Below are 19,705 nucleotides of genomic sequence, written 5' to 3'. Positions count from 1 at the left end.
GACGCATCTGATATTTCACAATTAGGGTCTTCTACTCAACATAATATTCTGTTATTATTCTATCAAATTATATACACCTAGTATATAAGTATTAGAAACCCAGTTAACATTCAGTACAAATTATACAAATTGAAATAAGGAGAGGCCAATATTAGTGTACCTTTGAATATAAATTTTGTTTTTGGTTACAAGATCTAGAAACAAAAGAGCTATAAGTAGATTTCTATTGCTGTTTCTTGCAGCCTTCAGCTACAGCTACAAGATCAACTTTTTGGTAATGTCCTTTGCTATAAATATATAAACGTGCTCCCTATCATAGCTTCTTCTGTTGTATTGTAACACAGTAAAAGTGAGGATCTGGATCAACATACACTAATACTTATACGTATACTTATTTCAATATATTTTTCTATTACAAATTCATCCACTCGTTCTTCTATCAGTCAACCTCGACAATCGCTATCTTTATTTTCCAAGTATTTTATTATAAAACTGTCGTGAAGTCCTACTCTTACTGTTCTTAAAAGTAACAAATCACGTTCCATTGTAGCGTAGAGGATGCCAAATTTGGAACACTACAATTATAATATATAGCTTCTCGGCATAAAGCCAATAAACTCTTTTCTTTCGTAAGAAAGTGGAACTCTTTGGTAGAAAAAAAAAAAAGCAAAAAAGGATAGCCTTTTAGGATCTCCTGATGGAAGTCTCTTATTCCCAAGATTGCTCGTTCGATAAAGTCGTATTAACAGAGATAAATGAAAAAATAAATGGAGTTCGATTACCTTGATCGGTCGAATCCCGTACGGCGGCTTTGCAGAGTTCTATACGAGCGGAATGAAGCGGCACGTATCGATCCTGCGCGCTCCCGCACAGCAGCACGTGTTTGAATTTCTCGAGATTGCTCTTCTGACTGAGGCGGAACATGAACGACCGTCTAACATTCGGCGCATCTTTCATAGCCAGTTGCAGCAACGAGACGGATTTCTTCAGCTTCTGCATGAACCACATACCTGAGGACATAGTTTTATTTTGGAAATAACAGTTTCAAGTCTTAGGAATTTACGATTTTAAAATAAACAAGTTCCTTCGTTCTTAGAATCATCTAGTTTAGAATTGTTACAAACTTTTTATGTGTTGGAATTCGTATCTTCAGATTATTAGACATTTTTACAAGATCGCTAAAATTTCGTTTTCAACGACCAGAGAAGACGAATTATTTTCCGACATTACCTGCGTTAACTAATCCACTGGTGTTATACAGTGTACCTAAGTGTGGACCGCTTAGGCTGAGAAACGTGTGTAAACGTGGAAGAAGCGGCCGTAATTGAGGCCGCGTCAGAGCGCTTCTTATGATGATGGTCCCTAAAGAATGTCCAATAAAGCTGACTTTCGTCGGGTTCAGGCCCGATGTCTCGATGTGATGCAGAATCTCGGCTACCAATCGATCCGTCATTGTATCGAAATCCGAAAATGTGTCACCCTTTTCATGCAACATAGAAATATGCAATTTATTAACACACGTTCGTTACTTCTTTCGAATAGACAATCTTTTTCACTCTCGTTTCTAGTCGTTTTTGGTTCTAATTTAGACTTGCTTTGAGATATCAAATCTATGGCGATTCTACTTCAAACTGAATCTCACACGAATGTGTATGTATCTCAAATATTTTATAATATTTTTCATTCTTAAATTTACAGATAACATCTTCAATCAACATCTATAGAATTTTTCTGTTTTCCTCGATGCCACTTACACCGACCGATTTCATTCGGAAATACAATTTCCAAAGTTACAGTTAAGTTATTTCGACTGTCATCGACGTTATACAAAAATTAGTTGAGCCACGAAAAACAAAATTAATTGATGGTTGTTTGATGAGGAAGAAATACAAAAGGCCGATCTCCTCGTATTCGCAAAAAAATAACATGCAAAGCTAATTTCCAATCAGAATCACTAGGAAATATATCTTGCAATCTAATAAATTAAAAAAGAAACATTCATAATAAATAAATACTTCTATTACTTATATAAATCGAACTGAGAAAAATTCAGTCCTCCTAATAAAATATAATGAAACAAATCTCACTTGATTTCTCTCAGACATTAAAAAATCTAGATGCGCTCCGGGAAGACTCAGTTCCAAGTACGTCTTGACCAAGCGAAGATCAGCGGGGTTGCCATCGAGACCGTGCACGCAGATAATCAGATGAGCTCCTTCCGGCGAGAACAGCCGATACTCGTTGCTGATGTGGAAGTACGGCATGGTCGAGGCCAGGGTCGGATAATCACTAAGAGGCACATTCGATCTTAGAGGTTTTACCGACGACGGGGTCAGGAAGTCACCGTATCCAAAGGAATGGGCACGTTTATGGAAACGCAACTGCGCTTCCTTGTGTTCTCTAGAGGGGATAAGGTAGACAAAGAGAAACTTAACTACGAAAAAACACAAAGTGACAGAAGAAAGCCATCGCCGAACTCAAAAAGGCAGATAGAAAATGGCACGGATGCTTGCGAACAAAGGCGAGAAAGAAAAATAGGCGAAAATAATTGCACGATATTAAAGTTTGGCTTGGAGTTATTCAGCTGTTTGGAAAGTTCGTAGCGTTTTTAATAGTTAGAAATATTTTGTTGCGAGATTGTTAAGATGAGATTAGGCGGACGCTGTTTGTTATGAGATTGAGAGAAGATGGTTTATTATGAATTTCTGGTAATCGATAAGATATTGAGTTTGATGCAAATTAGATATCAACTGCAACGCGTAAAGAGAAAACACTGGTGAATTGTAAAAAAAAATAATTATTTAATAGGACGTGTTTAAATCAAAACTTGTAATATCTTTCAAACATCTGGTACCAGATATCATCTAAAATTTCTAAATTAAATGATAAGACGTCTATTGTTTTAGAAAGTTAAAAAACACGTCTTTAAAATTTTGTCTACTGAGTAAAATATCATTTTTCTCAAACGCAAAGCAAAAGTATTGTTTTAACTGATATATTCAATGGTCGCTTATTCTGATCATTAGGAAACTTAAAAGTTAAAGAAAATATTCGTTTTGTAGAAATATATTAGCTTTAAATTTTCCCTAAATATTACGAACTTTTCGAACAACCAAATACAGAAAATCATAATTTTCGCTGTGAAATTATACGTGTTATAACGAAGGGATTATGTGAAGGCCAAAGGGACTTGGTAGCTAAACTATATAACTAATCGGTGTTGAAGTAAAAATATTTAATGTACGCCACTAAATCCTCAGCTAAATGAATTATAATCTGGTAAAGCGTTAGAAGGCTATTCAAACAAACACTTTACTCCAAACTTTCAAAATTAATTAATCACACGCATATTGCATTTAGTGCCTCGTGTTTCATCTGATCAGTACGATACAGTTAAACAAACCGTCATAAATGACAGGAATAATTAATCATCTTTAGAGCTGTTGTTAATTTAACAACACAATGCATGAATGATATCAAACCATCGTTCATCCATTGTACTTAATCAGCCAACAATCTTATTATCAAACGAAAAGCTTCGACCCCACCAAACCAGCGAAATCAAATCTCACAAGAAACCCTGTATAATCATCAACGCACCTGTAAATCTTCCCTGAGAAGCTCATCTGCCTCTTGAACGCTTCCTTGCATTTTTTAAAATTAATCGACTCATCCTGAATCGACTGTAACAGTTCCTTGCCCTCTTGATAACAATCTAAACAAATATCCCTAGCTCCATATGCAAGATCTCTATCTCTCTCCCTCTCCCTATCTCTATTCTTCTGAGGACTACACGGCGCAGTCTTTGTCTGTTTAGGACTTCTAACCGGTTTCACCGTCTCGTAAACGTGATACAAAGGATTATCGATGATAGCAGGCGGATCACGAAATTCCTCTGGAGGCGGTGGTTCGTCCTGGAACATTTTTGGAGGCGGAAGTCGTACTTCTTCGTACGAATGCTCTTCTACGCTTTCTTTCGTCGGAGCGGGTCTTTCTTTTCTTGGTACGATTTTTGACAATTTTTGACGAAGCTGTTCGCTCGATAGCTTCGCGTTTCGACGCTGCTCGGAGCTAGACGTGTCCCCGCTGCTGACCCATCCGGAACACTCGGACGTAAGGTTACTGGAACTGGAGCTCATCGTTGGGCTACTCGGTCTGCTGGACGGCGGGCTGAGAGGATTCGGAATGACGGGAAGATTGTTGCTAAGGCTGTCCTTGCTGTCGCGTATGGGCATGCAAGGTAACGACACTGCGCTTCGTGGTACCACAACTTTGTTCTGCGCCACTGGCACACTCGCACATCTCAGTCTTTTCACGCTTGGCGCTGGGACCGCGCTGGAGGTGTCGGATGGTGTTGTTCCATTCGTTGCTGGCGCCTCCATGGGAGACTTGATGGGATCTACCTGTAATTATGGAGAAGGAATTTTCACGTATGAAGATTTTATATAGAGAATTATCAAAGAAGAACGTAAGAGATACTACCTTCAGAATAATTTTATTATTATTCTCCACCCCCAGGACGCTCGTCGTGGTTACCGGAGGCGGAGGCCTGTACTTTGGCAGCGGAGCCACCGCAGGATCCTGATAAGCTGGAGGTGGAGGTGCTGGTTTCCTATTCCTATGACTACACTTCCTATTCTCCTCAGCCGGATGATCAATATCCAGAACAGGCGCGGAATGTGGTCTTCTTCCATGCCTGTCCTTCCTCTTCTCCACACGTTGTTCCTTCTTCGGTTCAGACGTCATCACCTTGTAAAACATCTCGTTAGTTAATTCTTGCATCTTATCTTCGCTATGTGGCCTCCTATGTTTCTCTGCTTCTCCGTAACAAGGTGCGACACCATTACGAGGGCTCTTGACAGCAGACCTCTCCTCTCTTCTTCTTGGTCTTTCTCTTCGAAAATCACAATACTCGTTACGATCAACGTCATCTACTAATCTTTCTGTGCTTTTTGGTCTCCTTGGTCTCTCTGGTTCTCCACGTGTTCTCCCGCTGGTGCCATTTGTCCGATAAAAGAAGGAGTCCGTAGTTGTCGACGTGTAATTGGATCTTTTATACAAAGGATCAGCCATCATCGAATGACTGCTGGGCAACCCACCGCCATTCATTGAATCCTGAGCCTCTCGATTTCGCTGATTTAACCCGGACCCAGTTTTACCAATTGTGTGATACCTGCGAGACTCTAGACCATTCGTTTGACTGTACTTGCCACCCGTTTGATGCGTTTGTTTACGGGAATTTCCTCGATAGGTCACTCTGTCCAGTGTGGCTGTGTGAAGCGGCTGTTGTTCTGGGAGAAACGTGTCGCCATTGACGCTCGCTTTTGTTGGTAGAAAGTTGTTTTGGTCGTTGGCGGTCGACAGTGGGTGACGCGTTGGTAATCGGTGACTGCGTGGCTCTAGTCGAATCCTTCTTGTATCCAGAGAATGGTAATCTGTAGAGCAATAGTTAACGATTTGATCAATTTAACGCTTAGTAAAATTAAAACGGATAAAAATTCAATAAACAGTTAATAACGTTTTAACCATTACTGAAATAGATAAAGACAGATAAGAACTTATGATTGGATGTGCTAGGATTTGGTGGATTGTTAGAAAGTTTTGTAAGTTAGCTTTATAATAACATAGATAGTGTAAATAAACTAAATGTAATATTTTAATATTTCATATCAATATTTAATATTTCCTGAATACATAATATATTTTCTATAATATAAACGATATAAATACTCTGAAAGAGGAAAACCTTGTTGATTGCAGATACTAGAGAACGTAGAATATTAACATAGAGGTGTTTTCTAAAGGGTGTCATAAACTTTATTGAGTGAGTAATACAGAGAAGAAAGAGCTGTTAAGCGGAGTATGAGCCGTAAAAAATAAAAATTTCAAAAATGCACGCTACGTAAAAGTTGTGCGATGAGTATGAGTGTACGGTTGTGTACGTGTGCACACGTAGGGGTGAGTTCTCTTAAGGGTGAACCGCGTATAGCGAATGAGAGTTCAGAGCGAGTGTTTTTTCCGCAAGTTCAAAGGGAGTGTTCCAGGGACAATGTAGGGAATATGGAGAGTTGTACAGAATGTACCATACTAGCGAATGAGCGGATTCATTACGAAGTAGCTACTCCGTAATATTATACAGAATTATTCCACTGAATCAAGAATATTTTATCACCAGTTCTGTAAAATAAGTATTCTCCAAAAACATACCAAATCACTCGCATTTCAATATTTTCGATAAAAAGATATGTACTTGTATCGTCTATTGCAAATACAAACACGTGAATGTTAATATTCGAATGTCATTTCAATAATATTTACTTGGATTTTTATGTTGTGAGTAATGAAAGATAATGTATTAATTCATGAGCTTCTTGGTAGGCAGTGGAATAAATATGTTATGTAAAATGGCTTAATGTTTCATTTGGTATAATCTTACCATACATTATAATATGATAACCATAAATTATATGATACATTATCGAGAAGCATATGGAATGTATAGAATGACATTAATATCGATTGAAATATTAAATATTAAATAAATAAATCTTAATGGAATTATTCAAAATGATTTATGTGAATATTTATATGAGAATCATAAAGATTTGATGTTTTAGTTTGATATTTACTCTTCTGCTAGCATTACACATATCAGAAAAAGAAGATATCAGAAAAAGAAACTAATACACCCAGATATAAGTGCAATTTCTTCTTTCCCTAAACTGATCTATGTCGATCAATCTTTCATAAACTCTCTTCTTCATAAACTTTGCTCTCAAAGAGTCAAAGAATCCTCCTCCACGAAAGAACACCATCCTACCTTCATTAATATTAGGAGCCTTATTCTCGCTCCAACAATCTGTCATCTGAGCATGGTCCATTGTTCCCAGACAGGTGGGTACCGTAAGAGTTTGTTCGCAGGACTTGTTCGACGGTCTGTACCCAGGTAACTGTCCTCCTGGCGGTAATTCAGGAAACATAGCTGCGAGGAGCGACGTTATCGATGTGTTCTGCGGATCATTTTGTTGTCTGGGCAACACCAACATTTGCGTAGACTTGGCGCGAGGCAACGGGATGACGGGTGTCGATCCTAGGGATGGGTTTGGAGCGGAGCAGGCTTGCTGCCCCGAAGGAGGGAAAAGCGTGCTACTGGACGGCGCTGTCGACCTTTGCCTTCCTCTTGAAGGAACTGTCGCTGGTGGAGTAACGTTTCGCGCCCCGCTTCTCTGTCTTGGAAACAGCTGCGTGGACACGGATCGAGGAAGCGTCTTTGGCGATGTCCTTGGTTGAACGGGAGCGATGTCTGGACCTAGTTGGTCCAAGGATTTGCTGTGCCTGGCAGGAAGCGTGGATGGAGTGAGCATCAGACGACCTTGGACCGAACCGATATCCTGAGCCGCGCCTTCGCTCCTTGGTGACCAGATTCCCATGGATCGCGACTCTAGGATTGCTGCTATGCCGCAACTGCAGTCGTCGATGCCAGGAACTGGAACGAGCATTTGTTGTTTGATTAATTTTTGAAAAAGATAGGGGATGCTTTAGGGGTAGCAATCCCTATGTCTTGTGACAATTTTGCTTGATAATATTTGTACGAATAGAGAATATCTTGGTGATATACATATACAACGGTTGTTGGTGCAATTAAATTAATAAAAATGCTTGGTTAACGATAACAAAGTTTTGATCCTGTGTTATAATCATCGTACAAAAAGATCGATCACTCGTGATATGAAGCTATATCGCGTTCGTTCTTTTCATCAAAGTGATACTTGCCGCTGTTTCTGTGCCTCTGCTTCATATCCACGTACTGATCCTCGAAGATCAAAGGCAGAGAGTGAAGATCTCCGTCCAATTCCGGACAGTGCACTGGGAGCGGAGGCAACGAGGACAGATATCGCGATCTTCTTGCCGCTTCGCTCACCGCTTGATACGACTGGTAGTTCGCATCGTAACAGCCCCATGCGGATGACCTAGGGTTTTCTAGCACGAAGAAACCTTCCGTAAAACGTTTCACCTATGAATTTGCGACCAAAGATGTTAATTTAAATAAAGTGGTACTTTCTTAAAATATTTGAAACGAAGTTTCGTTTAATTAATTGATATCGTTGGATCGTAAAAGGCCACAAATTCGTTCGTCGTAATTCTATGATGTACTTGTCTCGTGTCTTTGAAATAAAGTAATTAGTCTAAAAGAGAACACCTAGAAGCTGCGGGGAATGTTAAGGCAATAAAACGAGCGTTTTACCCTTAGCTGATGATGGATCTTCGCAAGATGCTGATGAACAGCCTCGCGTCCGGAGAATGCTTCCAGAAAATGTTGCCAGAGAACGATATTTTGTGCGCAGAGTTGAGCGACATCAGTCTCCTCCGTGTCCATCATCTGTAACTACAGCACAACCACTATCTTCCACAGAGAAGTCACAGAAAACAAAAAGAAAAATATTACATGTGTAAGTTAATTTGGTGTCTTCCAGTTCGTTATTTATATAATTTATCATATATAAGTTATTTATATTACCTTAGATAATATCAACATTGTTATTTACCTAGTATCTTAGTTCTATTCATAAAGATATAAAGCACAAAGGTCCGCGATTTAATTGTAGCAAGTAATTGAAATAATTTTACTGACTAACTCTATGTTCCATAAATAAAAGTCGAATTTTGTCAAAAGCGACTTGGAATAATTTACATACGTAGAACAAAGAATTTTGTAAGAAAACCTGAGAAGCAGTACCGACCTTGGTAATCTCTTTGTGCGTGTTCTGAGCAAGCTCGAGCGCTCTTTGCTGGCAAGAAGGTAGCAGACGGGCTAAATCAGCTAAGTTGTTGAGCAAAGATTCCCTCGCGGCCAGAAGTAACCTGATTACTTCCTGTTGAACTAATTTCGCGTGTTGTATCCTCGTGGCTGAACCAACGCATCTCGTTGTTGTTTCCTGCAATAGTTACGAATATCTTGTTGCAAGCATTCTTTTCATCTTTCTTTCTGTAGCAGCTAAACTATCAATTAAAAATTTTAATGAAACTCGTGCATGAACTCACGATATTTCCTAACTGAGCATTGTTGTCCCCGTTTGTTGCAGTCTGTTTAAATTGTAGCCACGGTTTCCCTCCACGCGGCGCGCTGCAAGCATATTACTCGGTTAATTACCCTGTCGCGATGTTAAATTAAAACGCAATCGAACTCGCATTGTCACTACGAACGGAATACAATTTTTTGATTGAAACGATTAGGAGGTCGGACATGATTTAATTTAAATTCGTGAATTGGTTATGCATTTAATTTTTCACTCTGTGGATTTTTATTGTTCTCACAATTTGGCCACTTGGAATTTGATATGAAATTTTGAAATTTAAAATTACGATAGTTCGCTATTATTCTATCACTATTTTGTTATTATTTTATTATTCTTCTACTATTATTCCGGGTATAATAAATTATTTTATTAATAGTCATAATAGGATATTTGATATTTCATAATCTTTAATCTTCGACTATAAATTATTAGCTAATTAAACGATAAATGTGCTTTTCCATAAAAATCTGAAAAAAAAGAATCTTTCCACTATAATAATGCTGGGAACATGTGTGTGGAATAATTCATAAGAATATTTTTCCCACAGTCATTAAAAAGGATTCTGTACTCAAAGAATTAATTAATTCAGAAATAATATTCCTTTGATACTTTATTACAGTATACGTTCAATTCGAGTACAAAAAGGTCTCCCTGTTACAGTCTCTCGTGCAATTTAATGAGCAAAGAAAACACCATTTTAAAAATTTCTTTCTTGTAGCCACTAATTGGCTTTGTAATATGAAATAATCACGTTACAATATATAAACATATGTAAAACATAAAATTAACTTAAAAGCATAAACATTTATATATAAATATAACATGTAAATATTTCAAATATAATAGACAATTTAAACAATGTGAAATAAACAACATATAAAAGTAATAATCAAAGCTCGTTTAACAATATATTCTTCAATAATTAATAACTTTTCTCCTTCCTCGGTTAATGTCCAATCTTTATTAATCTTAAAACATCAGAAATCACCAAAGTAAATAATTGAAAATAAAAAAAAATGAACTTGATCAAAAGAGAGAAAACTCGAAGAAAAATCGTTGTTCGCCTTAAAAGTACTGTGTCCATAAATTTGTCAGTTTCATTGTAAAAAAATAAAAGAAACACGAAATTTCAAACTTACCAGCTCTGGACATAATGAAGTATGCTCTTCCTACGTGCAACACGGTACAACGAAATCAGCGTTCGTGAGCAGAAAAGAGAAATTTCCATCGTTAACAATCGTGTACGTACGCAAATAAAAATATTTTGTAATCATATTATGAGAAAGGAATATGAAAAGAGAAAATATTCAACTTGTTACCGACTTGATGTAAGGTTGATGAAGGGCCACGAGGCAGGCGTGAATCGTGATGGAGACGGCGGCAAGATGAAAGTAGTCGAAGAGCACCGGCAAATGATAGTGAAGCCCCTTCGTGGGCGCGAAGTTCAGCTGCAACGCCCTACAAAGCAAAAAGCAAACGAAGCTCGTCAAACCTTCAAGGTAGAACATGAAAGCGTACGCGGCCAAGGTTATCGATCTCTCCATCTATTAGGTCTGTGGGGAAGTTCTGCTTTCTTGTCGTGTACTTTTGCCTAGGCATAATGGGCGGAAGAAATTTATGGAAGTTGTAGAGGTCGGTGTTCCTTCAACAACTAAGCATTACGTCTTTTCCTCGTGCATTATATTCAAACCATGTTACGGAAATTGTAATGTGATTTTAACAACTGCCTACTTCGAATTACAAAATTTCCTGTAATTAAATGTTCAATTTTTTTAGAAGAATTTCTGTCGCTTTCTGGGAAACATATGGGAAATACTCTTTTGGCCTTTATTACTTTCTTTCTCGCAAAGACTGGTCTTCGTCAAATTTATTGTTTATTTATTATTTATTATATTTATTTATTATTTATTAGTTTAACGTAAATTCATTAATTTGAACATTTGTCTCAAAACATATAGGACATTCGTAATTTCTATGCTTGTTCCTATACATAAATGTAATTTAATATTCTAATCATACGTATTTTAGCAGTAGAACGAAGAAAATAATGCTGACCAATATGGCTTCTCAGAGACCAAAACGAAATTAGATTTCATTATAATAATGGTCATGACAAGTTTACGGTTGTGACTTACGTTTAATTAGCGCGACTTGGTGTTTCAAATGCATTGTCTCGGTGCAGGGTGCACACGAAGAAAATGTAATTAATTAATATTACCAACATTTTACATTTTATTCTTGTAAATACAAAATGTTAACAATGCTTGTCATCTACGTGTGACAGATATTCCTGTAATTAAGTATTTATATCTTGAAAAAGAAATATCTTTAAACTTAAGCGTTCATATCACATCCCTTTGTGCTTCAAATGAATAGAACACGATACCAAAAATTAATCACCTATTTTTAAAATACTTTGTATATACGCGTAGCGTTATTACATAAGATTTTTCTTTTGGTTTCTTTAACGTGTTATACAACTTCGCTATACGTATAATATATCTTAGTATATAGCGTAGACGCAGCTTAAGAGTCTACAAATCAACTTCAAACGTAACTACTCCTTCTCTTCGCTGTCTTCGTTACGTTACAAACACCAGACTCTCACGATTCTCGTATAGCAAGTCGCATGTAGCAATCCTACGAAACCGCAATATCGTTTCTTTTCGCGAGCGACGTTCAAACGATCGTCGCGGTCAGCGAACGTATCACTACCGTCTACCAAATGACAGTGGTACAGCGAGATGATAGTACGTTTCGAGATACACCAAGACGATTATCTTACCTAGACGACACGCAGGCCATGTTTCCTGGTTGCGTCGGCTCGCTGAACCATAGCTCGACGCCGAGATTGAAGTGGGTGCGGGAGAGAACCTCCTCGATCTTGTGACTGTGCACCAGCACGTGAGCTCGGAATAAGACCGAGGTGCCGAGTGTCACCTCTTCGTTTCTGTAGAGGATCTGAAAGCGCTTGCTGGTCCCAGGCGCCTCCAACGAGTCTAGAACAATGATCGTACGGTTGAAGTTTCTTCTGCATCTACACATCGGATAAAGTACCGCAAAGTACTTACGTATTTGCAATTCTTAACTTTCATGGTATCATTGGACTAGTGGGAGCAGTAAAAATTTAGGGTTGAACTTTTAATTTAATTTTATTTTTACTCGCCTCTGTTGCGGAGAATGTAAAATACAAAATCAAATTAAATACTCTGCGTTCATGGTACCGTTGGGCTTATTGGGCACCGTAATAATTTTCACCTGGATCGCTCAATTTTCGAATTTCTAATTCAATTTCATCTCCATCGCGGAGCATATAAAATACAAAATAAAATTCAATACGCTAAATTTCAGTAATCGGACATACATTACTATTATTTGTAACCTAACGATATTATTCGAGGATTAAAATACTCGTCGATTAAAAAGTAGTCTTTCGCTATTTAACGTTGGAACGTTTTATAACAGATTGTTTAAATCTGGTTCAGTGTATGGCCGCGCGTCTAATTTTCCAAATCGAAATTCCGATTGCCTGTCAGACTTGAGAGACGCTCGTTTCGCGTTCAACGTCTCGTGGTTTTCTTTCTTTCATTCGTTTTCACGAGATAGAAGAGAGAAGCTCGAGTTTCGATGCACAATGAAGGGTGGCAACGCGATACAAGCGATTCAGGGAACTTTCTAACGCTATCGAGTGCAAGCTAGGTTTGAACTAGTTGGAAATTCTAGTCGCAGCCGTTGTCTAACTCGACGGGGTGAACTCGAGCGAGTTTTCTACCGCCATCGGTGCCACAGAAGTTTCTGCCTCCACGGGGAAAGTTCTTTGATTCGCCGGACACGCGTTGTCGCGGCAAAGGGCTGGTAATTTCTGGAAACTCGGTTACCATTTGCTTCTTTTCTTTCGTTCTTTCAAGTAGAAAGAAAGATGGCCAGGAGATTGTTAGTTTGGTTAGAGGATATGGGTGCGTGGGTGACGTTAACGAAGCGCGTGGATGTCACAGTTGACGATTATTTGAATGAAATGTTGTTCTAGTGTTATATAGAGCTTGTTATTGAAGTATTCGGCCACGTTTTAAGTACGACAAAAAATTCCATTTATCCGATCTTGTTGGGAAACCTCGCCCATTATTCTCCCTATCTACTATTGTTTGCTCACACGATAGCAGCTCATATTCAGATGAGTGAATTCAATCGGCAAAAGTTCAATTAATCGGGTATTAACTAAAATTTCGTTCTGATAAATAGAATTCTGCTGTGCGGTAGAACCTCGTTTGTCCGAACAGGACGAAGGACAGCTTCTTTCGTATTAGTTCAATCATATTAGAATTTAAATACTTATTTCGAACAAAAACAAATGATCGCTTATATTAATATATTCCTTATGGGAGTCAGTGTTTATGCTTTTATATTACGAAATATTCGATTGTTCGCGGTAGATCGCGTCAACGAGAGTGGTAAATTCTCGTTACGATTCGATAATCGATGCCACGAATTGGTCAATCCCCTATTTCATTTAGAATAATAGAGGTGGTTGATTGATTATAACATCGAAGTAACAGGTTATAATATATACTTTATTCCAACAACTTTGTGAATCTAAAGAGTTACGCGTCGTGCGTATAGACGTATTCTGAAAGACGTGTAAATAGTAAGTTACAATTGATGACTGATCGATGAACGAAAACCAGTCAAGACATTGATTGATCAACGGATGAAAAACCAGTCAAAAGATGTTGACTGATCTAAGGCAGATAAACCAGTGAAGTTCGGTTACGATGCTGTCGCAGAGGCAAAACTATTGCTGGGTGTTGGTGGCACCACCACCATGAGAAAAACCCGACCTTCTCATTTCTTACCTGATGGAGCAATAATCTTAAAGAACGTCTCCACTTGAATATATTTTATAACAATTAAGGGTCCTAACGGTAAGATACAAATGCTTAGTTTTATGACAGTTCCTTAGGATTAGTGCGATCCGGCTAATTATATTTGCATAGCCAGTAGCCGCTTCGATCGAGGGATGGATCCTGGTTTACGTAAAGAGTCACCGGACGTAACACGAAATTACCTTCGATCGTACTTAGGATGATAAGGCCTGAGCATTAACTTGTTCGTACAAACGCGATTCTACCGTCTACTACATTTAAAACGACCAAACGATAATGGAAGAAGTTTAGGAGAACTTATTTTTCATAAACATTTACACACTGATTTGTAGTATTTTAAACCTAAGCCTATCCGAATTTGAAACGCTATCGAAAATTCGTGAGGAATCACTGAAATTCAAAAGAAGTACTCACGGTTGCGTAACTGGTTAACCTCCACCTTGACAGGCAGTTTGGGCGACACTCTGAGGGCAGTTCGTATCTGGTAATACCTGGGAAATTGGAAATCGTCGATAAGCTTAGAGGCGATGGCGATAGGTAAGCCGTTGCAAATTACGCAAGCCAGCCGTCGCGCACACATTCCGTCCACGAGGATGGCTGGAGAATCCGCTTACCCACGCTGGAACAGGTCGACATTGTAGAACTTGCAGAGCTCGAGGGAGAACTCGAGAGTGGCCTGTAGATCGCTCATCTCGATCGCGACGCCAACCTAACCACCACCCCTCCTCTCTCTTTCTCCCTTCGTCGTTCGAAGCAGCCCTTTAATCGAACGAAGACCAGCTTCGTCTGTCGCGACGACTTACGAGGGATGAAGATTGTCGTTTAGGGCCTGGCCGAGGTTCCCGGCTCGATCCTGCCATCCTGTCCGCAAATTTTCAACGTCGAAGGCACCCTACGAATAAAAAAGAACGGAATCTTTCGATTTACGAGACAATTGATCAGCCGCTTCGAGCAACCAGCCCCTTCGAATCGTTGAATCGTCCAGAAGGTGCTTGAACCGTTCAGCCGCGTATTGAAGTGGATAAAGGTGTATTGTATGTGATTTACGTGGAGGGAGATGAGTCTTTCCTGTCTTCCTCTTTCCGTCTCTCTTTCTCTCTCTCTCTTACTCTCTGGTTCCTGGCAAATATTGAACTTACGAAAAGTATTTGTATTTTTTTATTGATCTTTTGATATTTTATGGTACTGTTAAGTATTAACTTATTATAAATAATCAGCCATGTCACTGCGCCACGCCAGAAAAATTACTGAAAATTCTCAACGCGAGAATTGATTGTAATTTTAATAAATAAATAAATAAAAAAAAATGTTACTGTTATATACAGAACATTCTCTACGCGAGTACCCCGAATGGAGGCAAACTTTTCGTAAACTCCCTCTATTTCTTGGCAAATATTAAATCAACGAAAGGTTCTGGCATTTTTTGATTCATTTTCTGCATTTTACAGATACGTTGGTGTCGATAATTTCAATACAACGAGAACGCTTTTCCAACATCGTTTCTTTCTTTGTACTGATATTTCTACGCAAGAAACGTACGAAAAGTATGATAAAAATAACAAGTACGAATGCACAATATGATAAATAATCGGGTGTCTTGTTTTGCATGAAACGCTCCTTCTAACAGAACAACTCTGAAATGATAGCAATTTTTCATTCGATCAATGTGTAGTTCGAATGTTTTGATTTTCAGAATTCTTTGACTCGTCGTGACAATACGTATATATCTACAAAATATCTGTATATTCTATCGGAGAAAAAATTATTTCCAAATTCGCTAAATCATGGACTACGCCTGGAAGGCAGGAAAAAACTTTCAGCGTGTGTTTCTTCACGAGAGAGGAGAGCGGGAACGGGAATTTCTCTGTTTGCCCTGATTTGCTTCCCCGTTGGAAACGGCAAGCTAACGAAGTTTGGCCTCGAAATTCGCGAATGCTTTGCAATCGAGTCTTCCGGAAAGGAGGTTGACCACCCCCGCACACCTTCGAGTGACTTCTAATTGTAGCGACGACGAAACGATTCGAGTTTAAAGTGGATTTAATTAGAGCCGAGTTCGAGAGTCAAGTGGAAATTAACGTCTGCCGGTTTGCAAGTCCGCTCAGTGATTTAGCCCGCTGTAATTGCTGTTGCTTTTTAACTTCCCAACATTGTTACGCGGTATTCATGCCTCGAATACTATAAATTTTCACAAATTGCTCGAGTAATTTATGGCAAACTAGAATTTCCGACGAATATTTATAATTACATGTCGGGTTAAGGTTGGAATTTTGGGCGTTCGATGAACCTTCGCTCAAATTTACCATCGCGATTATAGCTGATATTTATTGGTACAAATGTGGCCACTACAAAAGGCTATAAGGGCATGTTGATGACAACGAATTCAGGTTCGATAACGAATCCACGGTCAACGGGATGACGAATGCGATGTGATACACGTATGACTCCATGTACAAGTCAAACTTATCTGCATGAACTGACCTGCAGTCCAAGTGGAACCTCTCCTTGTTTTTAAGGAGAGCTATATAATTATTCCATACCACTGTCAGGTACCTCTGTCAAGTCCCTCTCGTGACCGTGGCTACGTTCAGTGACCCGTTATGTCACTTCGAGCCCAAGCCCATCGTCATAAAATCGGATTAGAACATTAAAACTATTTATTACTTAGTTTTATTACTTAAGCGTAGCTATAGTAAAAGTCTGCACTAGGGTATTGGGATTTTTCCCAAAATTCCAAAAGGGAAGCCCCGATGTCCTTTCATCTCCGACATACATATAACGAACGAGGTTCTGAGCATTAAAAATTTGAAAGAGAATCTAGGTTTTTGGGCTATAGTACAAAAGAAGAATAATTATATAAATTCTGAAACAAGTGCAACAGATATTAAAGAACAGAAAGAAACAAGTTCAAACTCCTTTGAAAACTCCCAGCATGATTTATTGTATTTGTTGCAAAACTGAACAAATTTTAATTATTACAAGAAGATATAGTGAGATATTACTGTTTGTCCATCAAACGAGGTTGTTCGAAGTATCAAATTCCTATTTATTTAGATAGAATCGCATATTTTGCGCATACGTTTCCATGACTTGGAAAAATATAACGTTTTTCTTACAACCATAGATACACAATGGTGTTTATTGGTAATTCTTTATACTGAAAAGTACAAATTCCTAATCCATCCTGAACTAATCGCTCTACTAAATCCTTATACATATATTCTGTATAATCTCCAGTATTAACAAAACTATCAACGCAGCTAACGCTAAATCGCATTGAAACCTGATCGAGTAAAACGGGGCTTACGATAATCCTGCAAATCTCTCAGCATTCGGCAATTAAATCGTTTCCCGGATTCGCAAAGAATTAACCGTGCGATACCGGTAATGTGTAAAAGCCAAACAATTCAAACGCAAGTCTTTGTATCGTATCCTGACGAAATGAAAGGGCTGTTCTGTTGACGATGCCAAAGTCTCAGCTTGCAGAGGGTTAGACCGTACGTACAAACGTTCAGCAGGTAGATTGGATGTCGCCGACACTGTAAACACTTCGTCGAATGTCTCTTTTGCAACATGTTCAAACCAATGCATGCTTCTGACGTGTTTTAAACGTTCGTGAGTTCCATTGAAACCGTGGAAAATTGTTGGCGAAGAGGAGGACTTGTTTTATAATTTCCATAATTCCTCGTTGAGACGGCCGATCAAACTTTAAACTTAATAACCTTCGTCAAGGGGTTGGCTAGCGTGATGGTTGATGGTTTAAGCAAAGCAACGATAACCGATCCGTATTGATCGAACGTCCACTTTATCTTAAGTGCTCGGATGCCTCGTGAATCTGGAGGAGCTGAAATATAACTTAAAATGATTTATCGAGCTTCAACGAGGAGACTTTCCTGGCTATTAAACTAGACAAAGTGAGAAACTTGTGGTTTATTTAGATAGTGTGCAGATGTATATTTAGATATTATATTTAGTATATTTAGTGTACCTAATATGCATATATTTTTATGCGTATTTAGAAGTAAAATGAAAGTTAGCTTAGACACTCTTTTCAAATGTGGCCTTCACTTTTTTAGGTTTAATATAATTCCTGAATTTCCAAACACTTTTTAATATCTCCAGTAATCGGACACACTCGATTCTTATGATGGAAATTTCCATTTTTACATTATTTACCATAAAATATTCTACTTTTAATATTTTTCCGATATTCAAATGTTGTATCTTAGGATGCACATTGGGCATGCAATATCGCGAGATACATTATGTAAAAAAGGAGGAATTTCACCGAAATAAGAATATTTTCACTGATCAAAATATGTCGATACTATTTATTCAGGATTTAAATCGCGTACGATTAAATTTCTGCATCATTGTTTATTATTCGTTTGTGTCTCACTTGATATAAAAAATCATCAAACATTACTGCCACAAATTGCCAATTTGTTATTGCAAGAACTATCTTGTAATTGTCCTTCTAAAGGAATACGTATCTGTGTTAAATAAAATTGTTCGTCGTACAATAAAAATGATTAGAAAACTATTTACTTTAACTAAATAAATCGAAGATCCTATACGTTACGACCTAATACAACCCGAAATCCATCTCTTGCACCACTAACCAAAATCCCGTGCAGTGAACTTTGATCGCCAGGTCGATCTTCACTCGTGAACGCTTCGACAAGCCTCTCTCGTCCGATCCTCGTCGAATTCCCTGGCCCGCAAAAATGATTCATTCACGATAGTCTTTTGCACGCGTGCAAATGCATAGTGAAGAACCACGGGGGTTAAAACTGCCGACAAAGGAAGCTGACAGAAAACAAAAATTCCTCAGGCTGCCCTCGGCGACTGGACGCGCTCGCGCGTCCCACTGTCAAGGACGCGAAGGCCGCGTGCACACTTCCTCGAGCGAAGATCAACGACCTGGCTTACGCACGGGCAACCTAGGTGAGAGGGTGGAACGACCGAGGGTGGAAAAAATGGTGACACTCCGTGACAGACGGCAACGATTCTTTTCTTGATTACTCGCGCGAGCTAGCTCAGGTTACACGATTTCGTGATCTTATTTTGTTGGCTGTCAGACTGCGCTGCCAAGACGAACGTGTCTGCATGAACGTTTGTGAAATCAGTCTGTCGAAAGACGTTCGTTCGTTTGCGTTGTTCCAACGTTGGTCCGATGCTAACTTTAAGAACAATGTTGTAGGTGTCTATTATGATATTTAATGGAATCTCTCGGAGCAAAATTAGTACGCTAAATATATTAATAACGTGTAATTTGCTGTCATTTTAGACTATTTTAAGACGCGAGTATAAAATGTTTAGCGCGAATGATTGAAAAATATGCGAGAGTGAGATCGATATTTTCGTAGAGGTTCTAATATTATACACGTGACCAAAAATATTTCAAAGCAACAACCAAATCCTCAGAAGAAACTATTCATTAGATTATTATGGATAATTCGAGCGACTGTTGCTCGTTTCATTTCTTGACGTCAAATAACGTCTCTGGCGCCCCTTGCGATTCCCATGCCAAAACCTACAATGATGTGCCAGAGACGTCGCTTAACATTGAGGTGTTAAGAATCTTAATTCGTTTCGTGAGAATAGTTTAGTCTTAAGGTTGACTTAAAAGAAACGTAATCTCCTCTTCATCGGTCCATATTAAATTATTAATGAAACTTTCCAAAGAAATAATGAATATGCAAATTATAGTATTTTATACAATACTTGGTGGGTTAAGCAATTTTCTAT

General features: G+C 38.5%; 1 protein-coding gene across 7 annotated transcripts in view; it reads right to left on the bottom strand.

Moving 5' to 3' along the window:
* LOC117158956 (protein FAM135A) overlaps positions 1–19,705 on the bottom strand; it is a 50,464-nt gene that overhangs the window by 6,088 nt on the left and 24,671 nt on the right. For 2 of the 7 annotated variants that reach the window (XM_033338368.2, XM_076618613.1), the window contains exons 2-16: positions 14,572–14,849; positions 14,372–14,448; positions 11,863–12,076; positions 10,401–10,535; positions 10,217–10,246; positions 9,043–9,124; positions 8,742–8,936; positions 8,246–8,386; positions 7,774–8,014; positions 6,821–7,486; positions 4,483–5,435; positions 3,601–4,403; positions 2,088–2,400; positions 1,231–1,480; positions 783–1,010 (exon numbers count right to left, since the gene is read on the bottom strand). In XM_033338368.2, coding sequence (XP_033194259.1) covers positions 783–1,010; positions 1,231–1,480; positions 2,088–2,400; positions 3,601–4,403; positions 4,483–5,435; positions 6,821–7,486; positions 7,774–8,014; positions 8,246–8,386; positions 8,742–8,936; positions 9,043–9,124; positions 10,217–10,246; positions 10,401–10,535; positions 11,863–12,076; positions 14,372–14,448; positions 14,572–14,648 — 4,405 coding nt within the window. In that variant the 5' untranslated portion in view covers positions 14,649–14,849. Of the gene's footprint in view, positions 1–782; positions 1,011–1,230; positions 1,481–2,087; positions 2,401–3,600; positions 4,404–4,482; positions 5,436–6,820; positions 7,487–7,773; positions 8,015–8,245; positions 8,405–8,741; positions 8,937–9,042; positions 9,125–10,216; positions 10,247–10,400; positions 10,536–11,862; positions 12,077–14,371; positions 14,449–14,571; positions 14,850–19,705 lie in introns of those variants that run through there. The other 5 variants (XM_033338371.2, XM_033338369.2, XM_033338370.2 and 2 more) reach the window with 5 other exon arrangements.

The sequence above is a fragment of the Bombus vancouverensis genome, chromosome 5 (assembly GCF_051014615.1).
Source record: "Bombus vancouverensis nearcticus chromosome 5, iyBomVanc1_principal, whole genome shotgun sequence".
Taxonomy (NCBI): Eukaryota; Metazoa; Arthropoda; class Insecta; order Hymenoptera; family Apidae; genus Bombus; species Bombus vancouverensis.
The sequence above is the reverse complement of the archived record's forward strand: the minus strand, read 5'-3'. Positions and strand labels throughout refer to the sequence as shown.